This window comes from Anarhichas minor, unplaced genomic scaffold (genome assembly GCF_050575085.1).
Source record: "Anarhichas minor isolate MPS153535 unplaced genomic scaffold, ASM5057508v1 ptg000043l, whole genome shotgun sequence".
Classification (NCBI taxonomy): domain Eukaryota; kingdom Metazoa; phylum Chordata; class Actinopteri; order Perciformes; family Anarhichadidae; genus Anarhichas; species Anarhichas minor.
The window spans coordinates 3,955,116-3,981,015 of record NW_027466489.1 but is presented as its reverse complement, the minus strand read 5'-3'; the positions used below and the strand labels follow the sequence as shown (position 1 = coordinate 3,981,015).

The window sequence follows — 25,900 nt, the reverse complement described above, 5'->3', positions numbered from 1 at the left end:
AAGTGGATTTGACTTGCTAGAGGCTTACAGTACTTTTGAACCCCTTTTGCAGTTTTAGAGTGCTACCCTTTTTAAGTTTGTCCTGCACCTGGCTGACAGTCGCGAAGCATTAAACGCAGAGTAGATTCAGTGAAAGAAACATCACACATTGATGTGGAGAACTGGAGGACGGACCAACAAAAGAAAAAATTATATGGGGAGAGTAATAATGGTAAAAATAGCTTTTGATTAAATAATGTAAGAGATTGAGAATCAGATAAATTATATATGGTCATAGCCTGAATTGCATTACATAATTGATGCACAGTCGTACATTATGTACCAACTGTCAACATGTGAAATGTGTTTGAAAAAATAATACAAGTGTGATTCCTAACCACTTAAGGGCAAAGAGGAAGGAGACGCCCGTGGGGACAATGCTTTCATGGCTGGACTTGCATGAATCATGTATATCACATTTCTTTACTTTTTTAATCTGAGGCCCGGTTTATTTGTCAGAGGAAGTGTTGAAATGCCTTGAAGTGATAAAAGATTGGATTGTCAGATGTCACGGCAAACATTACAAAGGCCTCAAGACAACTACTAGAATACTGCAGAGAGCACAAGGGAGGTTTTGGTGGACTTTTTTTGATTTTTCAAGGTCAAGGCATGAAGCTCTGCTTTTAAGATTGAAGAAAAAACAATGTCCATGACCCATTTAACACCATGTTGGCTGTGATTGCTTGTATGTATTAGCAACAGAGAGAAAAGAAGCAGAACTTAAACCAGAAGTATCACCCGTGTGCATTTGACTTCCAGGTTAGATGCCATGAGGGCAATTTACGGCTGTATTAACAATTATACTGTTTTTTATTTCACATGTTTCAGAAATGCAGTGTGAGCAATTTTCCAGTTCTGGTGCAGGTGTGAAGGCTGGAGTGATTGGAATAAACCAATGTGGGACCAATAGTGAGACAACCCTTCACAATAAAATGTCAAAAATGGAAAAATGCACTCATTATGAAAGAAATGATTGCAAAAAGATGAATTCACAGCACATTGCATGCATGGAGGCTAATACGGGTGACTGTTCAGGAGAAAATTGAGTTTCAACAGCAGCTGAGTTGAAAGAAGCACAATTAGTTTACAAGTACAAACACTCATCTGATGAAGAACTCTTCAACGGCATTTGGTTTTTAATATTCTCAAGTTAAGATGTGTCGTGAAGAGCATGTCACCCATCTGTTTTGTTTTGTTGTTGTTTAAACGCCATTGATTGATTATTATTGACATGCTTTTTATTAAAACTATACGCCTGGATCTTGTTATGGTTGATTTCAAAACAGCTGCAAGACAATGTTTCAGAAAAGACACAGTGTGCATTCCAGAGCCTTGTGGAAATATTTCTTAAATTGTGACCACAAATGCGATACCATCTTTTTAAATTTAAATTTAGACATTTTTCTGAAGATGCATATTCCAGCACATGAAAAGTAGTTTGCTGAAGCAATGAGGTGACATCTCTGAACTGCTATTTTTTTGCTGCACAGTCCAAAGACATACATTTTGATATCATATAAGACAAAGAAAGGCAGCAAATCCAAACAACCGAGAAGCTGGAACCACAGAATGATTGCCAATATACTTGAGAATTAACTTAAACAATGAATTGATCATTAAAACAGTTGCAGATTGAATTTCTGTCAATCGACTGATGGACTTATTGTATCAGCTAATATGACATATATTCAACTGAGCAAATTCTAGTCACGAACAAAATATGGTTAAAAAAAAAAGAGTTTGAGTCGAGATTATTATGTTTAAATGAAATGATTCCTACATTAGAACTTCTCTATGTGGTTATTTGCATTACTTGTGATGTTTTACTGGTTTGGTGGTATATATTTTTCCACATGCTACACATAACAGTAAGTGCCCTGAGTCTATGTGTCAAAACATTGTTGGAGTCTGCATGAGTAATCAGAGGGCCATTCTGTCACGTCACCTGACAGACCAAGACAGAAAATAAAACTGAAAAGAATTCACAAACTACTGTTCAGGTTCATTGCACTTGATCAGTCAGAATACAGTAAGGTCTGGAGTGTTGTCAACCACGCTAATGTTTTGCAGTGCGTACGGAGGTAGTGCAGCCTGGAGGATCGTGCATAGGATGCCCACGAGGCTGTGTGGAGCTTTGAAAAGGTAGGCATTTTGGAGAGGGAGCAGATGGCCCACATTAAAAGCAGAGGGCCCTTGTGACTGTCTTCAATGGCCCTGCAGAGAACTGGATAATTAAATGAGAAATTTAATCAGATTCCTCAAATTAAATGTCCAGCTGGATAGTTCTGCAAGAAGACCACTGACTACACATTTACCTAAGGGAGTGTCACTGGTGGATGCATAATTCTCCAATCAGCACACACTCTTACATGATGATATTCCAGGTGATGATTACTGCTAAAGTATTCCATTCACAGTTCTGCCAGCAGGAGGCAAAGGGACATCAGTGTGTGGCCACAGGAGGGTCGTTTTAATAATGGGGCCTGGGAGGAAGCGACACAACAGTGAGATGACGGGATGGGGGTTGGAATCAGTGGGTTTAGCAGGATGACTATTTCTCTCCTTTTGAACGAGGCTTCAATCCTCTGTAGATTCTGAAATGGCCTCGGCAGTTTTTCCATCATGTTTGATGCAACATGTTTGATGCAACATTAAAAAAAAAAAACAACCCAAAAAACAAAGCAGCACAATCACGTCTGGGCTTCAGTGATTTGACTATCTGACACGAGCCACACTGATTTCTGGAGTCTTCCTTATCGTAGCAACATAGACAGAAACCAGACCCTGGGTTCGCTCCGACTCATTTTGCATTCAGCAAATCCAAGAACCGCCTCCCCTCCCTCCGCTGCTCCCCGCCCCGCGCTGGCTCCCTCTCTCACGCAGCCTGTCCTGTAGATGGGACCAGCAGCCAGATATCCGTGCATGCCTGACCGCCAGTCCACTTCCTGGGTGGAAGAATGGGACGTTTCCAGCACAGCTTTTCTTCGCATTGTGCATTGCCCTTCGTCACGCTGACGCCACGGATAATCACTTAATAATGACCACGTGCAATCAATGATATTCGACCACTTTTTTTTTTTCCTCCGCTGTAGTTAAAGACAGCGATTGATCGCCGATTGACCCTTCCACACTACGGGAATGTCGCTATCTGGAAGCCCGCTACAGGCACGGTGGAGTCCAGCACATTTTGAACTGTTTTTGCACAGCCGTAGCGTACGTATCGTTTCATTCCTCGAAGCTGAAGACAGCCTCCGCTCGGACTGGAGGCGAATAAATTTGTCGTTTTAAAAAAAACAACAGAAAAACAGTGACTCTGCCGAATCGCTGAGCATTACTTTGATGCTCTGCCTTCGTGGCTGCTGTGCCAACTTCGTCCCTGCTTCGGTCGTGTGTATGTGATTTTTTTTTTTTTTTTTTTTTAAAGAAGAGAAAAAGACTCAAACTTTGTCACCCGTTGCCTTCTTGTTGCTCTCGATGAGCAGTCTAACATGCGGAGAATACGGGAACCGAGTTACTGGTGGATTTTATCCTTAATGTTTTTAACCTTGCCCAAACACAAAGACTGTCATCTTGGTAAGTACTTGCAACACGGGTGTTAGCTTTCATGCGTGTAGCCGAACTACTGAGAGTCCACAGTGTTGAATTTGTTTGTTTTTTATAAAGAAGGCTAAAAGCGACTTTTCATTGTCGAATAAAGACATTTTTTTTTTTTTTCAGAGGCACCGTTTAGCCTGGGTTCCACTAACGGTTTAACGTTACAGGGCCGAGCCGAGTTTAACGTCCACCGGGTGTGTTAACGCCGAGACGTTCGGGCTCCGTGATTTGTGTGCATGCTATTGATTAGGCAGCTGGACAATGGCGCAAACTATCCCCTGCTTTAACGCCAGGCTAAACATTTAGTCCCCGCTAAACAACTCCTGGTTGACCCCGACGCTTAACGTGTTAGCGACAATACCGGTTATTCATACAACATGGTGTCTCAAGAATGTATCTATCTCAGGAAATGTAACGACAGCTAATGTATCATTCCTGTAGGCACTTTAGATGCTTTTGTGGAATTACATTGAGATAGTTCATCTCCTGTGGAATTAACAGTATTTCGTTATCTGTTAATCCTGCAGCTTTATTGTGGTTTGATAAGGAGTCCACAAGTTTTTTTTAAATTTTTATTATAGGCTTACTGTAGTTTTTGTCGTGGTTTATGTGGAGGTATAATTTATGTGTCTGCGGGCTGTCATGTGCGTAGGTAGAAATGAGGATGAGGGAGATAGTTAGCGCTGTTGGCTCGTGGGATGTATGTGCATGTATGAGGGGCGATTAATGCCATTGGCGCACAGATATAGTCCTGGAATATCGGCTTCAGGAGTGGTCTACCAGTTTGAGATGAATGGTGTTGCACACAAATGTGTGTGACCCATCAGATTCTGGGCCACTATAGATTGAACTATTAAAGATTGATGGGTCGGTTGGACGTTAACAGGCGAGGTTATGATTGGGTTGAGGGGGATGACTTAAGCACGGGGACACACCAATACTGCTTTTCCAAGATTTTGCCAATGGCTCCAACATTTTTATTGTTTTGGTGCCTATATAGATATTTGAGAGTCTGGAAATCATCATAAAATAATGATAAGTTGACCGATATAACATTATAAACAGATAATCATACCATTTCTGTTAAGGAACCATTATATTTGTTTATTAAATAATTGTGAAAAGGTAGGTTATCTACTAAGCAAGTCATTTTACACCTCTAAAATGAATGCAGTGCACTCTTGTGGACAAACAATGTGATGTTACTACAATTTTATTGGCATTTCTGCACTGCAAATGTCTTACTTGTTAGCAAACATTCACACTAACGGCTTTGTGATAAGCTAATATAGTCGGAGAGTAATTACCCAGTAGTTCATCAGTCTGCTTGTATAATTATACCATTAGAAGCATTTAAAGTAACTAAACAGTAGTCGCATCATTATAGCCACGAGAAGGACTTCTAGTTTATTGGATGTTTTTATGCTATGGCACAAATCATCTCCCATAGTCAAGTCACAGTGATGTAACACAGGAGAATGGTTCCTCTCTGAGTCACCCCACCTCCCCCCCCCAAATCCCCCAGTTCCCTGCATCCCCATTCTTAGTTTGCAGCTTTATTGACGAGCAGCCTTCCAGGCCCCAAACACGTCTTTGAGTTTTTCCTCATATGGCATTGGTCTCAACGGACCTCTGAGACACAGCGATATACAGGCTGACCGACAGACCATCTCCAAGGTGGTGGAGGATAAATCCAATTTTACTACTTGTACACTGTCTCGTAATGCTTTCATCTACCGACTAGGCAGGGTGACCTAAATCTCAATAATATGAATTTAGAGTTTACATCACAGAGGGTGTTACCAAACCGGTGCTCGATCACATGAAAAGAGAAGATTTGAAAGGGACGGGCAGGGGGATTATTTTCTTAAATCAATGCACACCGGATTTAAAGACATAGCTGTCTCTGAATTTGGCACGATTTTCACGACATCTTAGAGAATTTTTGTCTGCAGCGTGTATGTAGAGGAAAAAGATTATAAACTGATCAAACCTGTTTGGAAAAAGCAGTCTTCTCACTGACACAAATGTATCTCATGTGTTTCCCACAACGTTTCCCTCCCTACAGTAACATGGAGCTATACAAATCTTTTAAGAGGGATATCAGCAGTTGTGGTTGGCGAAGACTCTACTTGTTTGTTTTTAAAGTTGTGTGGGTGGAATTGCAGCTCCGTAGTCTTCGTAAAAGAGGCATAGCTTGTCATTAATTATAGAAATTCTCCTGATTGCATCACTTAAGTAATGAGGAAATGATTGCATGTTCTGTGAATACGGCGAAATGGATAAAGGCGCAAAGCCTTGTGGTATCAGCTGGGGAATAATCTGTAGCACAGTGAATAACTTTTTGAACAGATATAATGACCATTTACACTTGTGTGTACTGTACACCACCACTGCACTGAATGCCAGTGAGCAAACCTGCTGTTAATGTTATTAATGATGTGCTGCGGTGCCAGCAGGATGCCAGCTGTCTGGACATCACCGATGTTAGCAACGGCATCATTATCATCAAGGTCCTCCTCCACGTCCTCTGGAGGATTGGTTGGATGTACGGTACTGACGTAACGTCTCCAAAGTAACTTTCTCCTGGTTTGTAGAATAGCATCAGCGACATATGCTCAGCGCACCGTTGTCTGTTGTCTCTCCACCAGCTGCCGGTGCCACCCTCTAAATGGTCCGATGGGGAAACACTGCGACTGTAATCACTTTTCACCTGTGCAGATAATTCGCTGTTTATCCTTTTTTTTTTTTTTCAGCGATACTCATCTTTTGCTTATTGCGTTCAAATTTAATGAGCAGCTTATCAATGTGTCTAATTAGACTGGATCATCTTTGTATGCGATGCAATTTTGTTATTAAGGGAAGCTGTGACTTAGTGTGTTGTGTGGTTGTGTGGTGGCCGCCATCGCAGCGTTATTCTCTTCCAAACTGATCAGCGGTGGTTTCATTTCACCTGCCTGACGTTAGCCTGTGAAATGAGCTACTTTGTTATTATTTCTTCTATAAATTATGGTTACTGATAACATAAAATCTGTTCGGTTTACGCTACAACACGCTTCTTTGAAAAATAGGATAATTATGTTAAATTAATGACATTTACGATAACCTCAAGGTAAATATAAAAACTGTATTTTTTTTGGGGGGGCAGATAAGACGGTCGGAAAAATGAGAGTTTTACAAACGCGAGCAGAATAATTTAAAGTTTGAAATGATTTCTTGTTCGTATTAGAGTGTGAGTGATTTATTTCGGGTTCAATGTTAATGTTGCAGAATGTCCTTGCTGATGGGAAATGCTGCTTGAAAAATTGGTCATAATTTCCAGCGTAAGTAAACATTTGCAACCTTGTAATAGTTTTAGAATTTATGATCCATTCAATGGCTTTATTAACACATGTTTCATATCAGCCTTTTGGCGGTGAGGCCACTCATTTGCAATATGTGGTCATGTATTCAGCTTTTTAAAAAGAGATACTTGCTCTGTATTCCCACACTACTAGATGTAACATTGCTGTGCGCTCCGACACCAAAGAGTCATCTTAAGCACTAAGAAATCAAATCAATAGGCCGGTCTATATTTATAGAATATATTTACGCAACATGAAATGCTACTATGAAATGATGAAAGTGCAGCATGTTGGCAGTTCGAGGCTGCGCTGCTCCTTTTAAAGGTGCCCTGTAGAGGTCTCTTGTAAACAAATAAGTTCTATTTACAGTCAGTGTTGTTCATCGAAAGGCGTTGTGGTTATTCTCGAGGTCTAACCAATCCGTTGAATGTGTGAGTCATTTGCCGAGCAGATTAAAAAAAATATATATTTAAAATCCCACACTGGATACATCTGGATTCTAGCGATCCGTCTTCGTCTTCGCTGCTGGCAGGATGTGTTCTCACGTCACCAGCACGAGGATGCACCCGCCAAAAACCAAACCGGGGGCCCCCTCCTAAAAACATTGCTTCATAGCGCTACGAGCTGTTCAAAAGTCAACAGGTTACATTTAAGAAATCTGCCGGATGAAAGCAGTTTCATTGATCCCCTGCAAGGTGCATGTACCATACAGAATGAGTAAATATACTCTACCACGTATACCTTGTTTCTCACTGCTATTTAGTTTATGTTATTGTAATTGAATTAGAAGAGAATCGATACCTAGCGTACCGTTTCCAGGAGCCGAAACGTAGCCGAAGCAACCGACGGCGATTACTGGCGAGCTGGTCCTGCCCGGAGATGTCTGGCATCAGTACTGACGTGGACTGTTTCAGTTGATATGAGCCCAACATTACGAGAACAATGCTTTTTATTCAAAGGGTAATTATAGTAATTTGACGTTTATTGTGATTAAGCTGTTTATTTGTATAACTTATGTTAATCAAGGCAATCAGTCATCACTTCATTACTTGGTGTGTACGGTTGAGTTCACTCCGTCTTCAGCCAAGATACTCCAAGCCGGTCACAGTAGCGTTTTAATCATTTAGAATGACTCACAGCCACTTCACACCAAATCATTTCATCTGTCCTAGCACAACATGCAACCAACAAGGGACACACACACACACACACACACACACACACACGGACCAGATTAGACCAGGCTGGTTGAATCTAGGGAGGATAAATGCTTTTGGGGAAGAGAGTGCACTTATTTCCTGGGCTTCAGGACGATAGTGATTAATGTCCAGGCAATAAGGCGATGTCACTGAAGGATGTGTACTGCTGCACTCAAGGACTTCGCCATATCAATAAATGTCCCGCGTCCTTCAGTCGCCTCGTCCTCTTTCCCCTTTACAGTCTTGCCGCGGTGCGATACTGTGTCAGCTTTACTTACAGCTGGACTGTCAGTCAACTCTGCCCTGTGGATGCTGGACACAATGGGCCCCTCAGGCTTCACCCCCCCCCCCCCCCCCCCCCCCCCCTTTCCTGCATTGTGCTATTGTGGGTCAAATGAGCATGTGTTTGCTTTGTGCTCTCAAGATTGTCTTTTTTTTCAGAGGCGAGGAAAGGCAAATTCAAAAGTAGGCTATCGCGTCCACGAGGCTCATTTTCTCTGCCGTGAATTATGGCGACAATCACTGAAGATGTGGGATTAGGCTGTGCATGTGTTATCAAGCTCAAGGTGCTCTGCAGAATGCAAAATAAGCTCATTGAGTGAGAGTCAAGTTGCATTTGATGAATTGAAGTTTAACCTTTTGCATAAATTATGTAGTTATTTTGAGCAACTGTAGAAAATGCCTGAAACATACCCGTGTATACCTTCTGTTGCTATGCGTTTAGGTCTCTTTTAGTTGAAAGTGTTCAAGGTTGTTACTGTCGGGACAGACGGTTGTTTGCCTCGGATTGAAACGAAGGCATGCAAACCTGACGGCACTTAGATCTTTAGACTGTTTCACTGGGCAAAAAACACAGCGGCTTTTAAACAAATAGATTTATTTTCTATTGTTTAATTGTGGAAGATAGTTGATTATTGTTGGATAGTAGAGGCTGATATCAATATGAAAGTAAAACAAATATGTCAATATATCTGCTGATGGTTGATTTAAAACAAAAATATAGATGCCAAACATATAGTCCCAGAGACGTTTGTGATTATGATCCATTAGAAGTTATTAAAGAAATGTGACCAATGGGCTACATGTAGATATATAAACGATGTAAAGTCCGCTCAAAAGATAAGTTATCTTTGGGGTTAGCAGCTGTTAATCAGCAGCTGTTAATCAGCAGCTGTCTTCTCCAGTTTGGCTATTTATTTATAAAATCAATTTACAGAACTAATTTTAACTCTCCTTTCAGACTACATGTAGAATGTGGAGCGAGCAGATGCATATTGCATCTCATTGCTGAATAAACTGGCTCTACCTTTTGAAGGTTCTGACTGTAGGACGTCTGGAGAGGTCCGTTGCTAAGTTGGGCAAACAGCTGTCGCTACCAGCACCCTAACACCTAAACACCTAACACCTTATCTTTGACGCAGCGATGACTAACACGCTTCCTATCACAAAAATTAGAGATGCAGCAGTAAATAAGGCAGTTTGGAAATAAATCTACCGAGGCATTAAAAAAATGTGCACTCTTGGAATTTAAATGTCTTCTTTTTCTTGTAAGTATGATGAGCAGGTTGCCTCGACATATCTCATCATAGTTTGATGATATGCTGTTTATTTTGGGACGTATGCAAACACATTACAGTGGTTCACCAACGATCAGATTTGATAACGATGTGATGCCTTATTAAGGGTCACTCATCGTGAGCATTGGACATACGTGGTAAATAAAGAGGAATAGTTGAGTTTAGCACCGAGTTGATATCCACTCTTCCACTCCAGTGCTAAACCCACTTCATTAATTCCTTCTTTTCCTTCCCCTCCCTAAGTTAACACCCTGAGAGATTCGTCCCCCGGCTCTTTTCCTCTGGGTTTCTGTTCAGATTGATGTTCTGTTTGTTTCTCTCACACACTTTGTCTCCATGGGAGCTTTCTCTGTTTCGTGAGAAAGCTCTAAAAAAAACAATAACGATAAGTGGGGGGGGGGGGGGGTCATTGGTATTTTTACAATGTTATTAAAAATTAAAGCATTTTGGTGGCCTTTCCCATGTGTTTCACTATATTGTATCTGAACGCTTACTATCGGATGCTCAACTGTTTCACAAAATGAATTTTGTGAGAGGAATGTGTGGTGTTGTAATAATGACAGAGGCAGCTAGTGTGGCATTTTGGTGTTGGTTAATTTCAGAGGCGTCCAAGGGAGAAGATGTGCTGAGTAAGCTAGTTTTTTGAGGCAGAACAGGAGTTCAGAGACTACCCTATCGATCCTGTTGACACGCTCCCCTTTGGGGAATGCAAATGTTTCTGTTCTTCAACACAAACATCCAAACCGTACCGGTAGTGGAACCCTAATTAACTAGGGAGTGGAATACCATGGCCTTTTCCTTTTGACATTTTCATATTTCAGAAAGACGTTGTTTAATGGTTCCTCAAAAAAGACAACTCTCGTCTTCATTATACCGTGAAGGGACAATGCGGTCAAGAGTTGAATTTGTTGAACATTTGTTGAAACTAAAATTAAAACACCGTCTCGTTGATCCCGGGTAATTTTAGCCGCACTGTCGAACAAGTTCCTGCGTGTCTGCTTTATCTGTCAAACTCTGGTGTGAGCTGAAGGTGTGATGGCTGCTGTATATCATATTACTGTATTATATTTTTACTGCTAAACCACACGACGCAAAGTGTTTACCACAGCGGAGGAGCCCTATCCCCAGGTCTCCTCTAGTCACTGAGGGACTCCAGAGATCATCAACACTTCTCAGGAAGGTGAGACCTAGCAACCACTCTGCCTCAACGGCATCGCTGTAACGTTGAGTAAAAAGTAGAAGCTTCATTGCACGAGTGAAATCTCTGAATGCCATCTTTATAAAATTAAAGTGGCCGCTTTCAGAGTAAAAAAACCAAAACAAAAGGTTGGCTTGTATTCAAGCCTGTGAATATATTTCTGCTGTCGACAGGAGGTTTGAAGTATTCGGTGAAGAGGATTCAGAGGGCAGTATTAAGGACGTTCATCTTAGCGCTGGCAGCACTTAGTCTACGTTCCTAAGTCGATTGACAGAAAGCTCACACGTTATTGTAATGATTGCTTTAGTTATGTAAAAAAAAAAAAAAAAAAAAAAAAGAGGCAAACATCCCCTGGTTCTATTCTTTGTTAAATGTCAGGAGTTGATGGTTGCTCTTGATAATAAACTGAGTATCTTTAGGTTTTAGACAAATTCATAATTTGAAGACATCACCTTAAACTGGGTCATTTTAACAGCCGTTTTTCACCATGTACCAATATCTTATAGGCCAAGCGATTCACCAAGAAACTAATTAGCAGATGAATTGATAGTTGCTGCCCTAGATTTCTGATCGAAAATATACAGAACTAGAATAAGAGAAAGGCATGACTGGAAACGGTTGGATGCAGGTGTTTGTATAGGTGTTTCTATAAGTGTTTGTACAGGTGTTCTGTGTTAGATCGCTGTGTTTGTTTTCATGGCCCAAAGTAGATCTATTGTAGATGGACAGTTTACAGCAAATGGCAGTATATTCCTTAATGTTGCTGCTAACGGTTAAGCACATCTGTGTTTTCTCGGAAATAAAAAAAAATGTCCATGAAAATCGGTACATGTAGAATGTAGCAAGATATTGACTAATTATCAGTGTCTCATATTTTAGGAGGATCTTTTAATACCTGATAAAACAACTCCTGTTGTTGATATTTTTTTCATACCCGAGATGACAAGTGGAGCTTTTCTAAGATGGCACCAGACGGCTCTGGTATCTTAAAGGCAACTGATTATGACTTGAATTTAATTTATGTTAAAATGAAAAATTGCCTTGTGTTAGAATCAGACTGTGGAAATACACGGCTTTAGAGTTTGTGACATCATAGGTTTCTTTGGGAATGTTTTAAAACTTGGATTTGTTTACTTTATGGCTGAAACCAATGACTGCTTTAATTATTTGTCAATTACTTTTTTTTCAATAAGACTTAAATTGTAACAATTTTCTGTCAATAGACCAAATGATTCATTCTTTCAGTGACTTGGCTGATTCTGATTTTTACAAGTCTGGCCTGCGGACTCTGATTTTAGCCGACTCTGATTTTCTTTCTGAGAACTATAATTGTATAAAGGCTCCAAACCAACTTTCATCACCGTCCCAAAAATACTTTCAACCATCCCAAAGTCAGTGTAAACAAAATGAGACCCTTTTTACTTTTATTATTGTCTTCTATGGTTATTTACATAAAACAATTCAAATGATTAGGAAATGCATTATTGTATTTTAATTTAAATACTTGCTTCGATTAAAACAAATCATTGTCATCAGTAGTTTTGATGATGATTGATAAGCTGCTTAAAGCTTGTGTTAGGAAGTTCAACAGGTCATGGAGGTTGTTCCTCAGCGGCTTACTTTGGACTTTGTCTTCTTCACTAACGGAGAGGAACTTCCACACAGACGACATGCTGAGTGTGTGCCGCTGTGACGATCCTGTGCGTGCCGACGTAAAAACAATCACGCAGCAGTGGCACACGCGTGTAGATGTGATCATGTGACATGGGTCATGGCCGATCATCTGGCCGGTTTGGTTCTCCAGGCGATTAATAGGTGCATCTCAGCAGCGGTAGTTTACGGCAATCTTCACAGTGATCGGAAGATTCTGAATCTGCACAAAGGAGGGAAAGAGCCTCGGTAGAGCTGGGAGAAGGCCGAGCTTGCAGAAACCGTCATAGTTGACTGTGATGATAATCGTGCGTACACACTTATTGATATCCCCTTCATCAAAATATATATATTTTTAAATCCCATCAGAAGCGGCGCTACATTGTGAGAGCCTTATTTCTTGTATGCTGTACCTCACTAAAGAGTTACCTTTTTACATTTGGTTCTGATCCGTTGCTGTATTTCCTTTGACGACTGTGTTTCGTGCCGTATAAACTGCTACTAAATGCACCCCCACATCGGCTTCACCACTTGGCTGTGGTGTTGCTGCCTGATTGGAATCACTACCTTGAGTCTTGGCCAAGTGCTGCTCAATTGAAGGCTGTTTTCCAGCCTTTGTTCGCTCCTGCTCTTGTGTGCATTCAATCTAAAGTTCACTAGCCTTGGGTCTGTTTTGCTGCACGTTTGACTACATGTAGGATGCAATTGGTGCCAAGGTGGCTTCAAATATGCTCAATGAGAGATATAATGGTCGTCTATTGACAGTCTACTGTTGACTTGACCCGAATGGGATTCACTTTCACATGTTAACAGACAACTATCAGGCTGCCACGTATGAAAGCAAGGCCAAAAGCAAGGCCAAAAGCAAGGCCAAAAGCAAGGCCAAAAGCAAGGCCAAACATGTGTGTGAATGCAGAGGAGCCATGGTCGGAGCAGATGTCCTTTTTAGTGGCCGTCTTATTGTGATTTATTCCATCAAAATACCTCAAAAGTATTTCAGCGGCATATTGTGTGGACATCAGCTATAATTTCTGCATTTAAAATCACAAAATAGGTCCAGTTGACAAAAACACAGGTTGGATTTTATACATGTTTTGAAGAAACTGCATCTGAGACCTAAAGGTGCCACCATTGGTAATAACATCGCTGTGGTTTTATTCCTTTTTGATTCTGTTCTGAGCAAAATTAATGAGTTTTTAACAGTTGGAAACACAATTTAATTTGAGTCACCAAAACGGTGGGGATGAGTGGAGACCAGCAATATCTTGGTGTGAAAAAGAAATGATTTCATTTTGTTGAACTCACAATTACACTTAAGCGTGCTATTTGTTTAGGTGGTGTAATGAAATTAAAACATGAAAGTGGATGATGAATACATCGTGGATCTTGGGAATACTTCAGCTTCAGTGTGCAAAACCTCAACTAACTGCAAAATAAAATGTAATTTGAATTATGACGTAAAGATTAAAAAAAAAAAAATCGATATTATTAATCAAAGCAAGCATGGAGCCAGCAAGCAGCACAAATACTACTGACATCCTGTTTCGACCTTAACTTAATGTCCAGCGGAACACAGGAAGTAACATAACAGCTTACCTATGAAACAATGTCAGTCTTTCATTCATTGTATTATATAAAAAAAAAAGCGGAAAGCAGAATTAGTATTTGCTCCGTGGTTCTTGTGGAATAAAGACCTGCGTACAGTCAACACTAGTGAGGCTGCTAAAGAGGTATGAAATGCATTCGTCTTCATAGTTTTATTTATCGTTTCTAAATCTAACCTTCAAGTATTGATTCAGAGTTCAGCATCAAAAAGCATTTAGAGAGGAGGGGGGGGGGGGGTCTGACTGCTTGTATGGCCCCCGGGCACACACGGAGAGCCTGTTTGGAAGTGATGCATGTAAAGTCATGCAGTGGTGTTATGTATGGCCAACATTGAGTCATTTGGCCAGTGAGCAGTGAGGTATTTGACTCCACATCATTTCTAGAATTTGCAGCTTTATTAAAGTAGTATTTTACAACTAAATCCCTTCACCGGAGCAACAACAACACTCGTCATCACCCCGGGTGTCCCGCGATCAAATCACCGGCTCGGCAGTATCGGTGTCACGCTCTACCTGTTGCGTGAGATGGAACCACTTACATCGGCAGTAATCAACCATCCCCATTCATGAACAGCAGTAATGCGCGAGGAGTGTAATGTATCCACCAGAGGCAGCTGATTTTATTTCAGAATCAATGGCGGGACAGGTCACGCAGAGCTGCACACCGTGTCCTCAGGAATGACCTCATAAGCTCTCGGCTCTTAAGCGATCCGATCGCCACGTATTGAAAATTGAAAACCTCACTTTACACGGTACATTTTCTTGACATCGTCAGAGCTGTAATGTACGGCCCTGCCACTGTGTGTGGAGGATTGTTTATTGTCGTCTGGAAGGGGAACAAGCTATAGCTGTTCGAGTAAAGAGGTCACAAGCCCTGAATTAGTTTAATCTTGTTAATGGTTTTCATCAGAGCCCCAGATGCACTCAATCAGTCAGCACGGCAAGCTGTTTAATGCACTTACTTTACTGTACCAGCGTTGTCCTAGAAGCACACTGACACAATTCAGATTTACTATGTAACTTTACCATCTCTTGTGTTCAGTCTGCATGCGAGTCTCCATGTTAAACATGGACGTCTCCACAGGAAGTCATGCAGTTTTAATTGAGGAAAGTCAGTTTCTTACCAGCTTCTGAGTAGAGAGAATACATCCCAGAATGTGTTCTATTTTCTTCTTTCTTTTTAATGGAAAGCTGAATACACTGGAGACTTTCCTCTAGGTACGTGCATGAAGTATAATGCATTTGCCATTGTTCACGTTGTATTGTGAACAATGTCAGTTTAGTTGTATTGCCTCATGTCATTGGTCTAATGCAAATGTCTTCTGCTACTTGTGAGTCTGTTCTCCGATAGCCGACGCTGCTTCAACGTGGTTCACGCTTTGCCTCGTGTTACTGTCGCATTGAAAGAACACCTGTGATGCAATTCAGCGCACCAAAACATCAGCCCGTTGGCCATTTGCTAACTTGAAAAATGAAAATTGAGTCAAGACAATTGTCATGGACAATGGTAAATGAATTATACTTTATACACGGACCCATCTAGACCTTTTCGCCCACATGCTCTATAACGCTCGTTTCTCACTTATTCCGTGGAGTAAAAGGTTGAAGAGCAGCGTAACACATGACGCACTGCTCAGGCCTCATTTGTCTGACGTCTGTATTTTTAAAGCACAAGTAAGACAAATACTCACAAAATAGCTTTTTTTTAAGAGGGTGGAATCTGAAGGAAATGAGAGTAAGTGAAGTGAGAGTGGGTTGACAGTTGTTGACACTTTTGAATTTGATTATAAAGAGATGGCCCCCATCCACTCTTTTTCAGATGCATTTAGAGAAAAGACTGCAGAGCAAGTGTGGCATAATGAGGAAGCTGAGCACACCCCCTTTGACCTTCCTCCTATTCTGCTGTTTTCTGTTCGGGAGGAGACCCAAGGCTGTAATGCACACAATGCCGTGCGTGCGTGCGTGCGTGCGTGCATGTGCGTGTGCGTGTGCGCGCGCGCGATTAGTCGTGTTTTCGACTTATTTAAAAGTTGGGTTTCTGTCACTTCACTATTTCTACTTGTCTCTGTCTCGCTCTGAAGTTGTATTTTAGGGTGTTCAGCACCCTGCATGGCTAAGCTCAGCTGTGTTGAATGTGCGGTAGCACTTCCTGTCAATTAACATGATGACCAAAGAAGCCAGACAGGCCTTGACATGCGCACACACACCATATGCAAAAAAAAAAAGACGAGCCATCGAGGGAAATTTGAAAAATTTGTTTTCGGAATTTTTCATTTTAGTTTTATTCTTCATTGAGTTGCTGAAGGATCAATTTTAACTCTAGACTAATGGGCTTGATTTCACTTAACATGGCTGCATTTTATTTTTTTTGGCCCAAGGGTGCCAACGTCCTCTTTGCTGAAACTGCTAGTTTGCGTTTAGCTGTGTAGGCCTGAATATCTGCATTGGGATTTGAGTTGTTGCTTCATTCTTTCTGAGCTTGATGTTTCAGCCCGACGGCTCGGCTCTCTCTGTTCCGTATATTGGGCTGATCTTGGCAGTCCCCGTCCGAGGTCCCCGTGTGACTCCAACACTTCCGGGAATATCAAGCCACATCGCCCACCACCCCGAGGAACGAGAAACACACGCACTCTCAATATCAAGCTCCACTTCCCTTTCCTTCTACGCTCGACCCCCGACATTGTTTCACCATCTTGACTTGCGATGGTAACCACGTAAACCTCCACACACTGCAGCTGTTTGGCATTCGGAATAATATAAGCACATTTTGAAATGTAGGTGTGTGTGTGTCATAAATACACGTGTTAGTTATCCACCAAAACAGAAAGCCAAGCAGATGTTCTCACATTTGACAGACGCCATGCATTGCAGATGAGATTGTACCGGCAGCTGTCTCCCTCAGTATGCACTTTTGTTCCTCGTATACAGAGCAGTTTTGCACGGAGAGGCTGCCCTTCTATGCACTCACGGTGCCTCAGAAAAACACAGCTTACTTCTCTTCACTACTAATTCAGAGGGAATAATGTAAAAGTTGTTAGGACTGCAGTTTGTCTAATTAGTAAATGTGATGATATGCCTTCTCTCGCCCTCTAAGTGAAGGAAAAGATGAGAAAATGGGGATGGGTGATGTGCAAGAGTAGTGCTTCCCTCTCCCTCAGTAACTGCTGTCTGTACGTAGCTGCATGAATGTGAAGCAGTCCGGCGCTGGAGGAAAATGTCAACGATAACAACGCTGACTGATGAGTTGGAAAATAATTGACTTTATTCAAACGTACATTTTGGTGAAACACTTAATAAAGTCCATGCTCTCCAGGGAAGTCAGTTTTGTTTCACATTTAGTTTTTTCTGAAGTTGACAAGTGAAGTAGTGTCAGGCCCACATTACTTATCGCGGACACACTGCAAATAAGCCCAGTTCACCTTCCCTTGATCATTAGGCTTAAATAAACTCATCCTTTCTTGACTGCACGAAGTAACTTTAATGTAAGTAACAGTAATGTTGGGGATTTTTTATTTGTTCCACTGCCACGTGTCATTGCCGGTTTTGTGTGTGTGTGTGTGTGTGTGTGTGTGTGTGTGTGTGTGTGTGTGTGTGTGTGTGTGTGTGTGTGTGTGTGTGTGTGTGTGTGTGTGTGTGTGTGTGTGTGTGTGTGTGTGTGTGTGTGTGTGTGTGTGTGTGTGTGTGTGTGAGAAAGAAACACTGCAGAGTTCTAAGATTATCCTGTTGTATACCTAAATGTTCTGTCTCGATAAAGGTTGTTTCATATCTCAATTTACGATTTATATCACAGAATAGCTCACGTTAAAGTAGTTCACTAAATATATAGTCCACATGAAATAACCAAACGGAAAAGTCTGTGTACTGCAGTGTGAGTTAAATGACAAATAAAAAGTACGAAGAAGTTTAATTTAATTAAGAAGTATAAAGTGAAATTATAAAGAAAAACGTAATCCAGCTTTACACTGACTGTTAACATGCACGCACACAAAAACAGAGTCATTAAGACAATCAATTGATTGAAGGAAGGAGTTTCAGATTTTCTGAGACGTTTTAGTTACTATATGCTTGTTATCTATTTTATTAGTTGTGTATCACAATATCTTACATGATTTCATCACGATTTGATTCCATTGAAAGATGATGAATTACAATAGTGACGTATCGCCCAGCCCTATCCTATTGCCCTTAAAGGTTAGTTCTGTTGATATTCAATTTTATGTTTTTCTTACGGTCAAAAAAATCCCAACAATGAATTGATCCCAGTAAAAAGTGTTCCTCTGTGCCATACCCACAAATGCTGAAGCACATATCAGAGCCACACTATTGTTCCTTCATTCCCATTAACACGGGCGCTGTAGTCTTATTTTTAGGCACCATCCTGCTTCAGTAATTACTCACTCACACACACGCAGCTGAAAATAGTCCCCAACAAATACACTATTAACTGCTGTGAAGTATTGAGAGACGGACTAATGCGGTGTGGGTTTTGGTCCGTTGATGGTAACAAAATATAGAATATTGACAGCTTTAGCCTTTACAGCCTGTCACTGTGGATGGGTGGAGATAATAGATTCATTGATGACTCACTGCTTGTGTGCGGCCCTAATTAGTGTTCATTTATTCTTACTGTGCCGTTCAAAACATGCCTGTTCAGAACGGGAAGAACCGCTCCTACAAACAACTACACACTCGACACCGTGCTTCCTCAGCAATACACCTGCCATTACATAGTGGTGTCTCTCACTCGCGGGGATGAACAGCAGTGAAATAGGCCTTCTGTCTGCTTCCCTGGAACAACACCAGGGACAGTCTTTATCTTCAGGCATGTCACTGCCTGGGGGGGGGGGGCAAACTAAAAGGGCCCCAAACAACTACAAATGTATTATGTGAAGGTATGAAAAGTACTTTTATTTGAAATCATTGTACCCAGAAATAACTTGCCCCCCCCCAAAGCACTTGTTTTCATGCGAGATAACAGTTTACATTCCCCAAAATTTGCTGTGATCGTTTTCGAAATGTGAGAGCAGCTACGGGGTCCTGAAGCTCCGCCCCCGCTGCTACACAGAGAGCTGTGTGCTTGTTTATTTAAAGTTTAATTACATTGAATGTTAAAACATTTTTAAAAAAGCACTCCATGGGGTCCCCAGCAATACACCCACCAAGTGTGAAGTAGATCAGATGAGCGGTTCGAGATGTGCGAAGGAAGGACAGACGGCCAGAGAAGATATTCCGTGCTTTATATTTAGATGGTAGTCGTCTTTAAACAAAATGAACGAGAAGCTGGAACTGTAGCCGTCTATGGGGAGCGGCAGAAGAGCCTGAGATCTGCACACCGGTGTCTGTTTCTAGTGTTGTGTTTTCTATCTTTAGCCTTTATATGCCATTAGCTACCGTATAATGCACTTTTACTGTGCAGTTAGAGTTCTCATTTTCACATGAATCACATTTGTGAATCAAACGTTTGTCACATCTGACTCCGTTTGTTGATGATAAGCAATAACACTATTTTAGTGTAAATAATGAGGGTGGCGATATTCTCTCTTGATATGCATTTTCTTCAGAAGTGGTACCACACAATTAGGAAAGCAAGCTGAATACATTTCTGTTTATTTGCTGTATTTTGGTCCCACATAGAGTGAATCTGGAAGCGAATATGCAATCTGTAGAGAGAAAAAAATAACTTTCATAACTATTGTGAGCTTGAGGAAATGTGTTGCTTAAAACACCCTAACAGCAACACTTTAATGTGTGAGTGACGCTGTAAATGCCGGATGTATTTGATAGCTTTTCCATCCCCAAACAATCCTCCTGGCGACGCGGACATGCCGGCATTGCTGTCCTTCACCTACCTCATGCTAGCGTTGGTGGTAAGATTGATATTTTAACTCGGGCCCCCAATGACTAATGGAAGTTAAACGTTCCTGTGGTTGTTGTTAGGCTGCTGTTTTTCAAGGGCTCTCAGGGGTTCTTAGCTTGTTGTTGAGTGTGATATTATGGAACAAATAGCGTGGCTTCGTGCCGCTGTAGATGATTTAACTGCCCTCAGGGCAATGAAGAAAGGAAAATGATTTCGTATGCCTAGACACTGTACAAGCTGTTGTTCTGTAGGCGTTTTTGAAGCTTTTTCTTTCCTCCATGCTTCCTAAGAACGTACAGATTCAAAAATCAGGCGAACTTTCAAAAAGTCTAAATGTGAAGAAATACCCGTTGGGCCAAACTCTCTGTATAGAGCATCTCATTTCAACTATCGGTTAACCTACATAATCTGGATTTGAGATTTCTGTATGTTGCTCGAGTGCCGTGCAGCGCTCCTCCGTCTCCTTCAGGCCCAGCACCGACTATGTTGCCTGTCTGCTCCGCTCTATCGGAGATGCTGTGGCTTTAATCCTTTGCCCGCAGGGGACAGCTGACATGGATGAGAGTAAACTGTTGACATGGTGCTGTCTCCTATGCTCTCTGATCAAAGACGGCGCAGCCCTCCTGTTTCACAACCTGCCTTCAAAATATGCTGCGAGTGTCTGCCACAGAGACACCCTCCATCTTTGTTTCACACTTCACGTTAACCACCGTTTTTCCCTGCAGTGAAGCGATACGTCTTAGGATGACAAAGCAGCCATTCATGACTTCGCCCATTTTGCCTCTGCGACCTCCCGTCCCAACAATGAATTTGCTTTGGAAAACACTGTAAGTAGCTCATAGTGGGGACAGTAATGCATCGACTTTAAGTACAGGGAAAGACTTGGCTTGATGTAGTGCTTAGTTTAATTAATCCACAGTAATGATGCAACTATTAGTAAGAGGTGTGTGTGTGTGTGTGTGTGTGTGTGTGTGTGTGTGTGTGTGTGTGTGTGTGTGTGTGTGTGTGTGTGTGTGTGTGTGTGTGTGTGTGTGTGTGTGTGTGTGTGTGTGTGTGTGTGTGTGTGTGTGTGTGTGTGTGTGTGTGTGTGTGTGTGTGTGTGTGTGTGTGTGTTGATGAGCTACAACTGACTGTCTTAAGGAGTTTTAACTTCAGGAGTCCAGGGAGTTCTGCTGTTTTTCTGAAGTTGCCTTTAACCTCATGAGACTGCTACCAAGCGTGATGTACATTAGTTGTCATGTAGCTTAGTTGTCACGAGCTTCTACAGTAGGAGAAGGGAACTTCTGTCACGCGTGTTTGAAACTGTCGATGTTGTTGGGAGAATCCTTAAAACATGCATAATCTGGATCTGTTTTGGTAGATAACATTATGTTATGGATATATTATTTGTATCATGGTGCTGGAATAGTTCTGGTTGGTACGGCTCTTTTGCTCGTGATGTCTTTCAATGCTGAGACATACAGGAAGAGTTTTAGTGCATTTTGGCATAGGCAACCGCGTGAATACATTTTTAATTTGTAACGTGTTTTACAAAAAAAGCTGTGATACAACATGGATTATCTGAATGGATTAAAAAAACTGTATTGCAGCTGGTAAAAGTGATTTCTGCTTCGTTTTGATTCTGGCAGATTGTCATCTCTGCTCTTGTTTTAGTTTTTCCCGCCATTCCCCCTTTTTTCACAGAAACAATCTGCCGACCCAATTCTTTGCATCCTTCTAGCAACAGGCAGCCAGTATTAGCCAATACATCTCTGGGTTGTGAATGCGACAGTGGGTTATGACCCCTTGAAGCAACACAAAACACTCTTGTTTTTCTCGAGCACCTGATTGACAACTGCTTCTGCTAGAGGCATTTTCTTCCCCACTGGCACAGGCTGCATCCGTTGTGGAGCACATTTCCCCCGATGAGTTTGATTATTGCGAGTCTGGGACTATAGCGAGTGTGTATGCGAAAGGACACTCTGTGCCTCCAGCATTCGCTGTAATTCTGTTGACAATGTTTGATTTCTTTTGGGCAATTTGCCCTCAGAAGCTCAAGAGACATTTGTGCCCAGAAGACAGAGGGCTGATTGTAAACACTGCTGATAACATACATTGTCTGCATTTTGCTGAATGAAGTTTCCACATAAGAGCGTAGGAGGCAAGCCATTGTGACATTATAATGTGCATGCGTATGGGGGCTGCTGCTATCCATTAGTTTAGTGATCGATTATTCTACAAAATAACAAAATATATTTGTGCTTTATTTAGGAGCAATAGTACATATACAAAAAAGAAAATTAGACCCAACAACTAATTGATTTTCTTTTCGAAAAATCAATATTTGTATTGCTTAAATTGCATACAATATTATTATCTGTCAAACTAGACGGTAGTTGGTTCATTTAAGTGCCATATTGCATTCTGGGTTTCAAGGCTTTTTTAACCACCGTCTCAAAAAACAAATTGCCTCGATGCAGAGAATTTACATCAATCATTTTCCAAAGAAATTGCATCAATGATTTCTATTAATCAAGTACAGCCTACTGGAGTTTCAGCCCGACATGCTTATTTTGTGAACATATTGACCGTCCCGTCTATTTCAAATTTTTTTTTTTTTTTTCGAGCCCAGAAGCTGCCGTTAAATAATTAGCTTTATTGTAGCTGTAAGAAAGCACGAAGCGTCATAGGGGCCAAAGGAGACGCTCCTCTTGTTTTCTGCTGATCCCAGATGGTGAAGATCATCACAACATATTAAGGCATGGAGTCAAATGATGTCATCTGGGCTGAAAGCAAAGGATTGTTTCCTGCACATCGTCACCACTGCACTCGTGCTTCGGCTTGCACTGGTTGAGTTTGTGAGACTAGGAAGTTCAGGAAACAGAAATTTGGTTTAATAGCCAAGCCGAGATATATCTCTAGTCAAAAGTATTTTTCAATCACTGTCGGCACTGGGGGGGCTGCAGTCCCTCCTGAGAGTAGCTGCAACAGCGGCAATTTGAGAGGAGATTTGAGGCACTTTGATTGAAAGTTTCTATCAAACTGAAGTATAGCGGTACTTCAACTGTAATCTACAAGTTTGAGCATATACAGTTTTTTTTTTTGTATTTATTCATGTTAATATTCGATGGCTCTGAAAAACCATGGATTTTGTTCCATAACTACACGGTTACATTTTTTTCAATTCAGTTCCTTTCTTAAAATCATTCCTGCCCGAATCTGCACATGACAAGTAGAGTATAGTTACGTGTACATTTTTTAAATCCGATATCAAGATTTTAGCATCATCAAAATACTGCTGAAATCTGAGAAACGATGCTATTGAGTTATTGCCCATCCCTAGGAGAGAGGGGATGGACCCCAGTGTGCAGGGTCAAAGTTGGGCACATTACACACTTATCCATCAGCCCAACCTTCATACTGACATTTCGTTCAGGATGGGCACTGAAGATTGTAAATCTAATGTATCCTTTTCTTTATACATCTGTCACTTTGTTGCCAACTTTTGACTTCAGCCATGTACATGTTAAATAGATTGTTGTATACGCTGTCAAAGTATTTGTTCAGGTTCTAATTTAAACCTTTCTCTTCCTGTGGAGTTTCTTACCTCTGTGTCTGCCTCCCACAGTTGCATCAGGTGGCCAACCTCACGATGCTGAAGACAGGCACCATGGGACCTCAGGCGTAATGAGGGAGAGGAGGGCAGCTGGTGACCCCTATTGGTCCTATTCAGGTGAGCTCTCGTTTGTCTGCTGACCAGGGACCTCAGTTGGAGGGGAAATGCATTTTCTTTGACCCGTTCACCTCGGCTGTGTCTTGCACATCATTTTAATGTTTTTGTCTACCATTTTTCCAGAAACCACTATTTCCTCCTCACTGCTGTAGCCAGAAGGGCTCAATTTGCATTTACATAATTGTGCACCTGTACTGTATGTTTTCATTGCCCGTAGTAACTCTAATTACACTAATTCACCAGAAAAAGAAAAAGAAAACACTTGACATACAACAAAGCAAATTGATCTTCATGTTGCAGCCGTATTTTTACCAGTTACAGATCAGGCATACGGTTTGTGTGGATTGAAATGCATGCCTATCAGTTCATGTGCATTTCATTTAATAAAACACTTTGCGATTAGTTGTGAACCCTACTTCTCTTCAACCAGTGATGTTTAAAAATACAAAATTCAAACAAGTTGCCTGAAGGACGATTGTGACCTATAGGATGTCATATTTACAGTTGGCAGCTGTCTTCAGCAGACCTCCATTTGTATTTAAGTGTATTTTATAAGAAATACACTAGGCCTGTGAAAGCCTAGCTAGATTAGTTGTTTTAATTATTCCCTTAATTATTGATAATATGCATCCTTTTAATGCCAAAGGAATTTAGCCTCGTCTCCTCCTTCGATCTCTCCGCTGTCTACCTTAACAAACTGGAAAGATGGTCGGAAGTGGCAGCCCAAAGTGAACAGTCGGATGTATGCTCTGATGAATGATTCATTGAGTGCACTTAAATGCTGGTACATATTCTCACAGTGGTGGTATGTGATTGCATATGTGTAGAGTTGTGTTTTTCAAGTGAAAACGGCACATTGATTGTCTTTAATAGGGAGCAGCTTAGTTATAAGCTTTAGACAGTTGTCTCCAAAAAACAAATGAACCAAAACAGATGTTTTTTTATTTCATTTGTTAATTGAAACAACAATTATACTGTAAACTGTTTGTTTGTTTACAGTATAGTTTCAACTGTAAAATGCATTTTGTACATACGGTTAACACATCAATTATCATTTTTAAATCTTCACTCTAAAGGCTACCAACATGCAATGTTTTGCAGTAAACTAGTTTTGTATCCACTTACTTATATATTCAATATTTAGAAACCACAGGGGAAAATAAAATCAATGAGAAAACTCCTTCTGCAGTATAAATCCCTTTTTGTTCAAATATAGGATGCTTTTTTATAGGGTTAGCCCAAATAATGGACAATTCTATCGAAGGTGCCTGATCATTGCAGTGGCTGTAAAAACAAACGGCGTGGTCCGTTATTCTGAAACACCAGCTGAGCGATAGTCGCATGTATCTTGACCAACAATGTTGTTGTTTTTGCTATTTGTCTCTCTGTATATAAATACAACTTCAATGTTCTCTATACGGAATTCAGAGCATATCTATTGCCTCCACATGGAGACGGCTGAGCCAGTGGCTAGCCGCTAACGGTGCTAGCCGCTTCCGGGATGCCGCCGCCATGCGTCAGGACGCTGTTATCAGCTGTAACACACACTTATGTAAACAAAGCACTGAGAAACTCAGATTACCACCACTCTGAGGGAGAGCGACTTCATTCTCTGCTCCGGTAAACATTACCCGACTATGTCTTTACATAGCAAATAACAGTTCGCTGGTATATTAATACTCTGAATCCTGTATAGAGAAGTTTTAAACAGAGGGTGATCAATGAGCAAAAAAAAAAAACCCAATTCGACAATATGACCAATCAGATTTGACTATGTAAATTCTTAGTTGGGGTCACCCCTGCTTTTTTCCGTGTTGGGCCGACCAGGAGATGTTTTTTTTGGCAACAGTTCTGATAAGCAGACATCAATGTTCTTTAGGAGCGCTGCTTCCTATTCAGCTATGCACGTGGACACGGTGCAAACACAGCTCTCTGTTGGCCATCGAGCAGCTCCAGTGGGAAATAGAGGTTATGTGCTTTGATCGAGGGCACCTCACTGGAAGAGCTCAGGAAGGGAGGAGCACCGAGTTAAATTATATTTACAGGTTTCAAGGTCCAAAAACAGCCCATAGCAAATATCAAACGTGGTCCCTCTGCTCTTGGAGTGAATCACAGCTCTGAAATGT

At 41.2% G+C, this 25,900-nt stretch overlaps 1 protein-coding gene across 2 annotated transcripts in view; it reads left to right on the top strand.

Moving 5' to 3' along the window:
• The first annotated feature begins 2,373 nt into the window (after positions 1-2,373).
• Positions 2,374-25,900, top strand: part of ca16b (carbonic anhydrase XVI b) — an 89,023-nt gene continuing 65,496 nt past the window's right edge. For both annotated transcript variants that reach the window (XM_076110998.1, XM_076110997.1), the window contains exons 1-2: positions 2,374-3,612; positions 23,670-23,774. In XM_076110998.1, the coding sequence (XP_075967113.1) occupies positions 3,528-3,612; positions 23,670-23,774 (190 nt within the window). In that variant the 5' untranslated portion in view covers positions 2,374-3,527. The remainder of the gene's footprint in view (positions 3,613-23,669; positions 23,775-25,900) is intronic.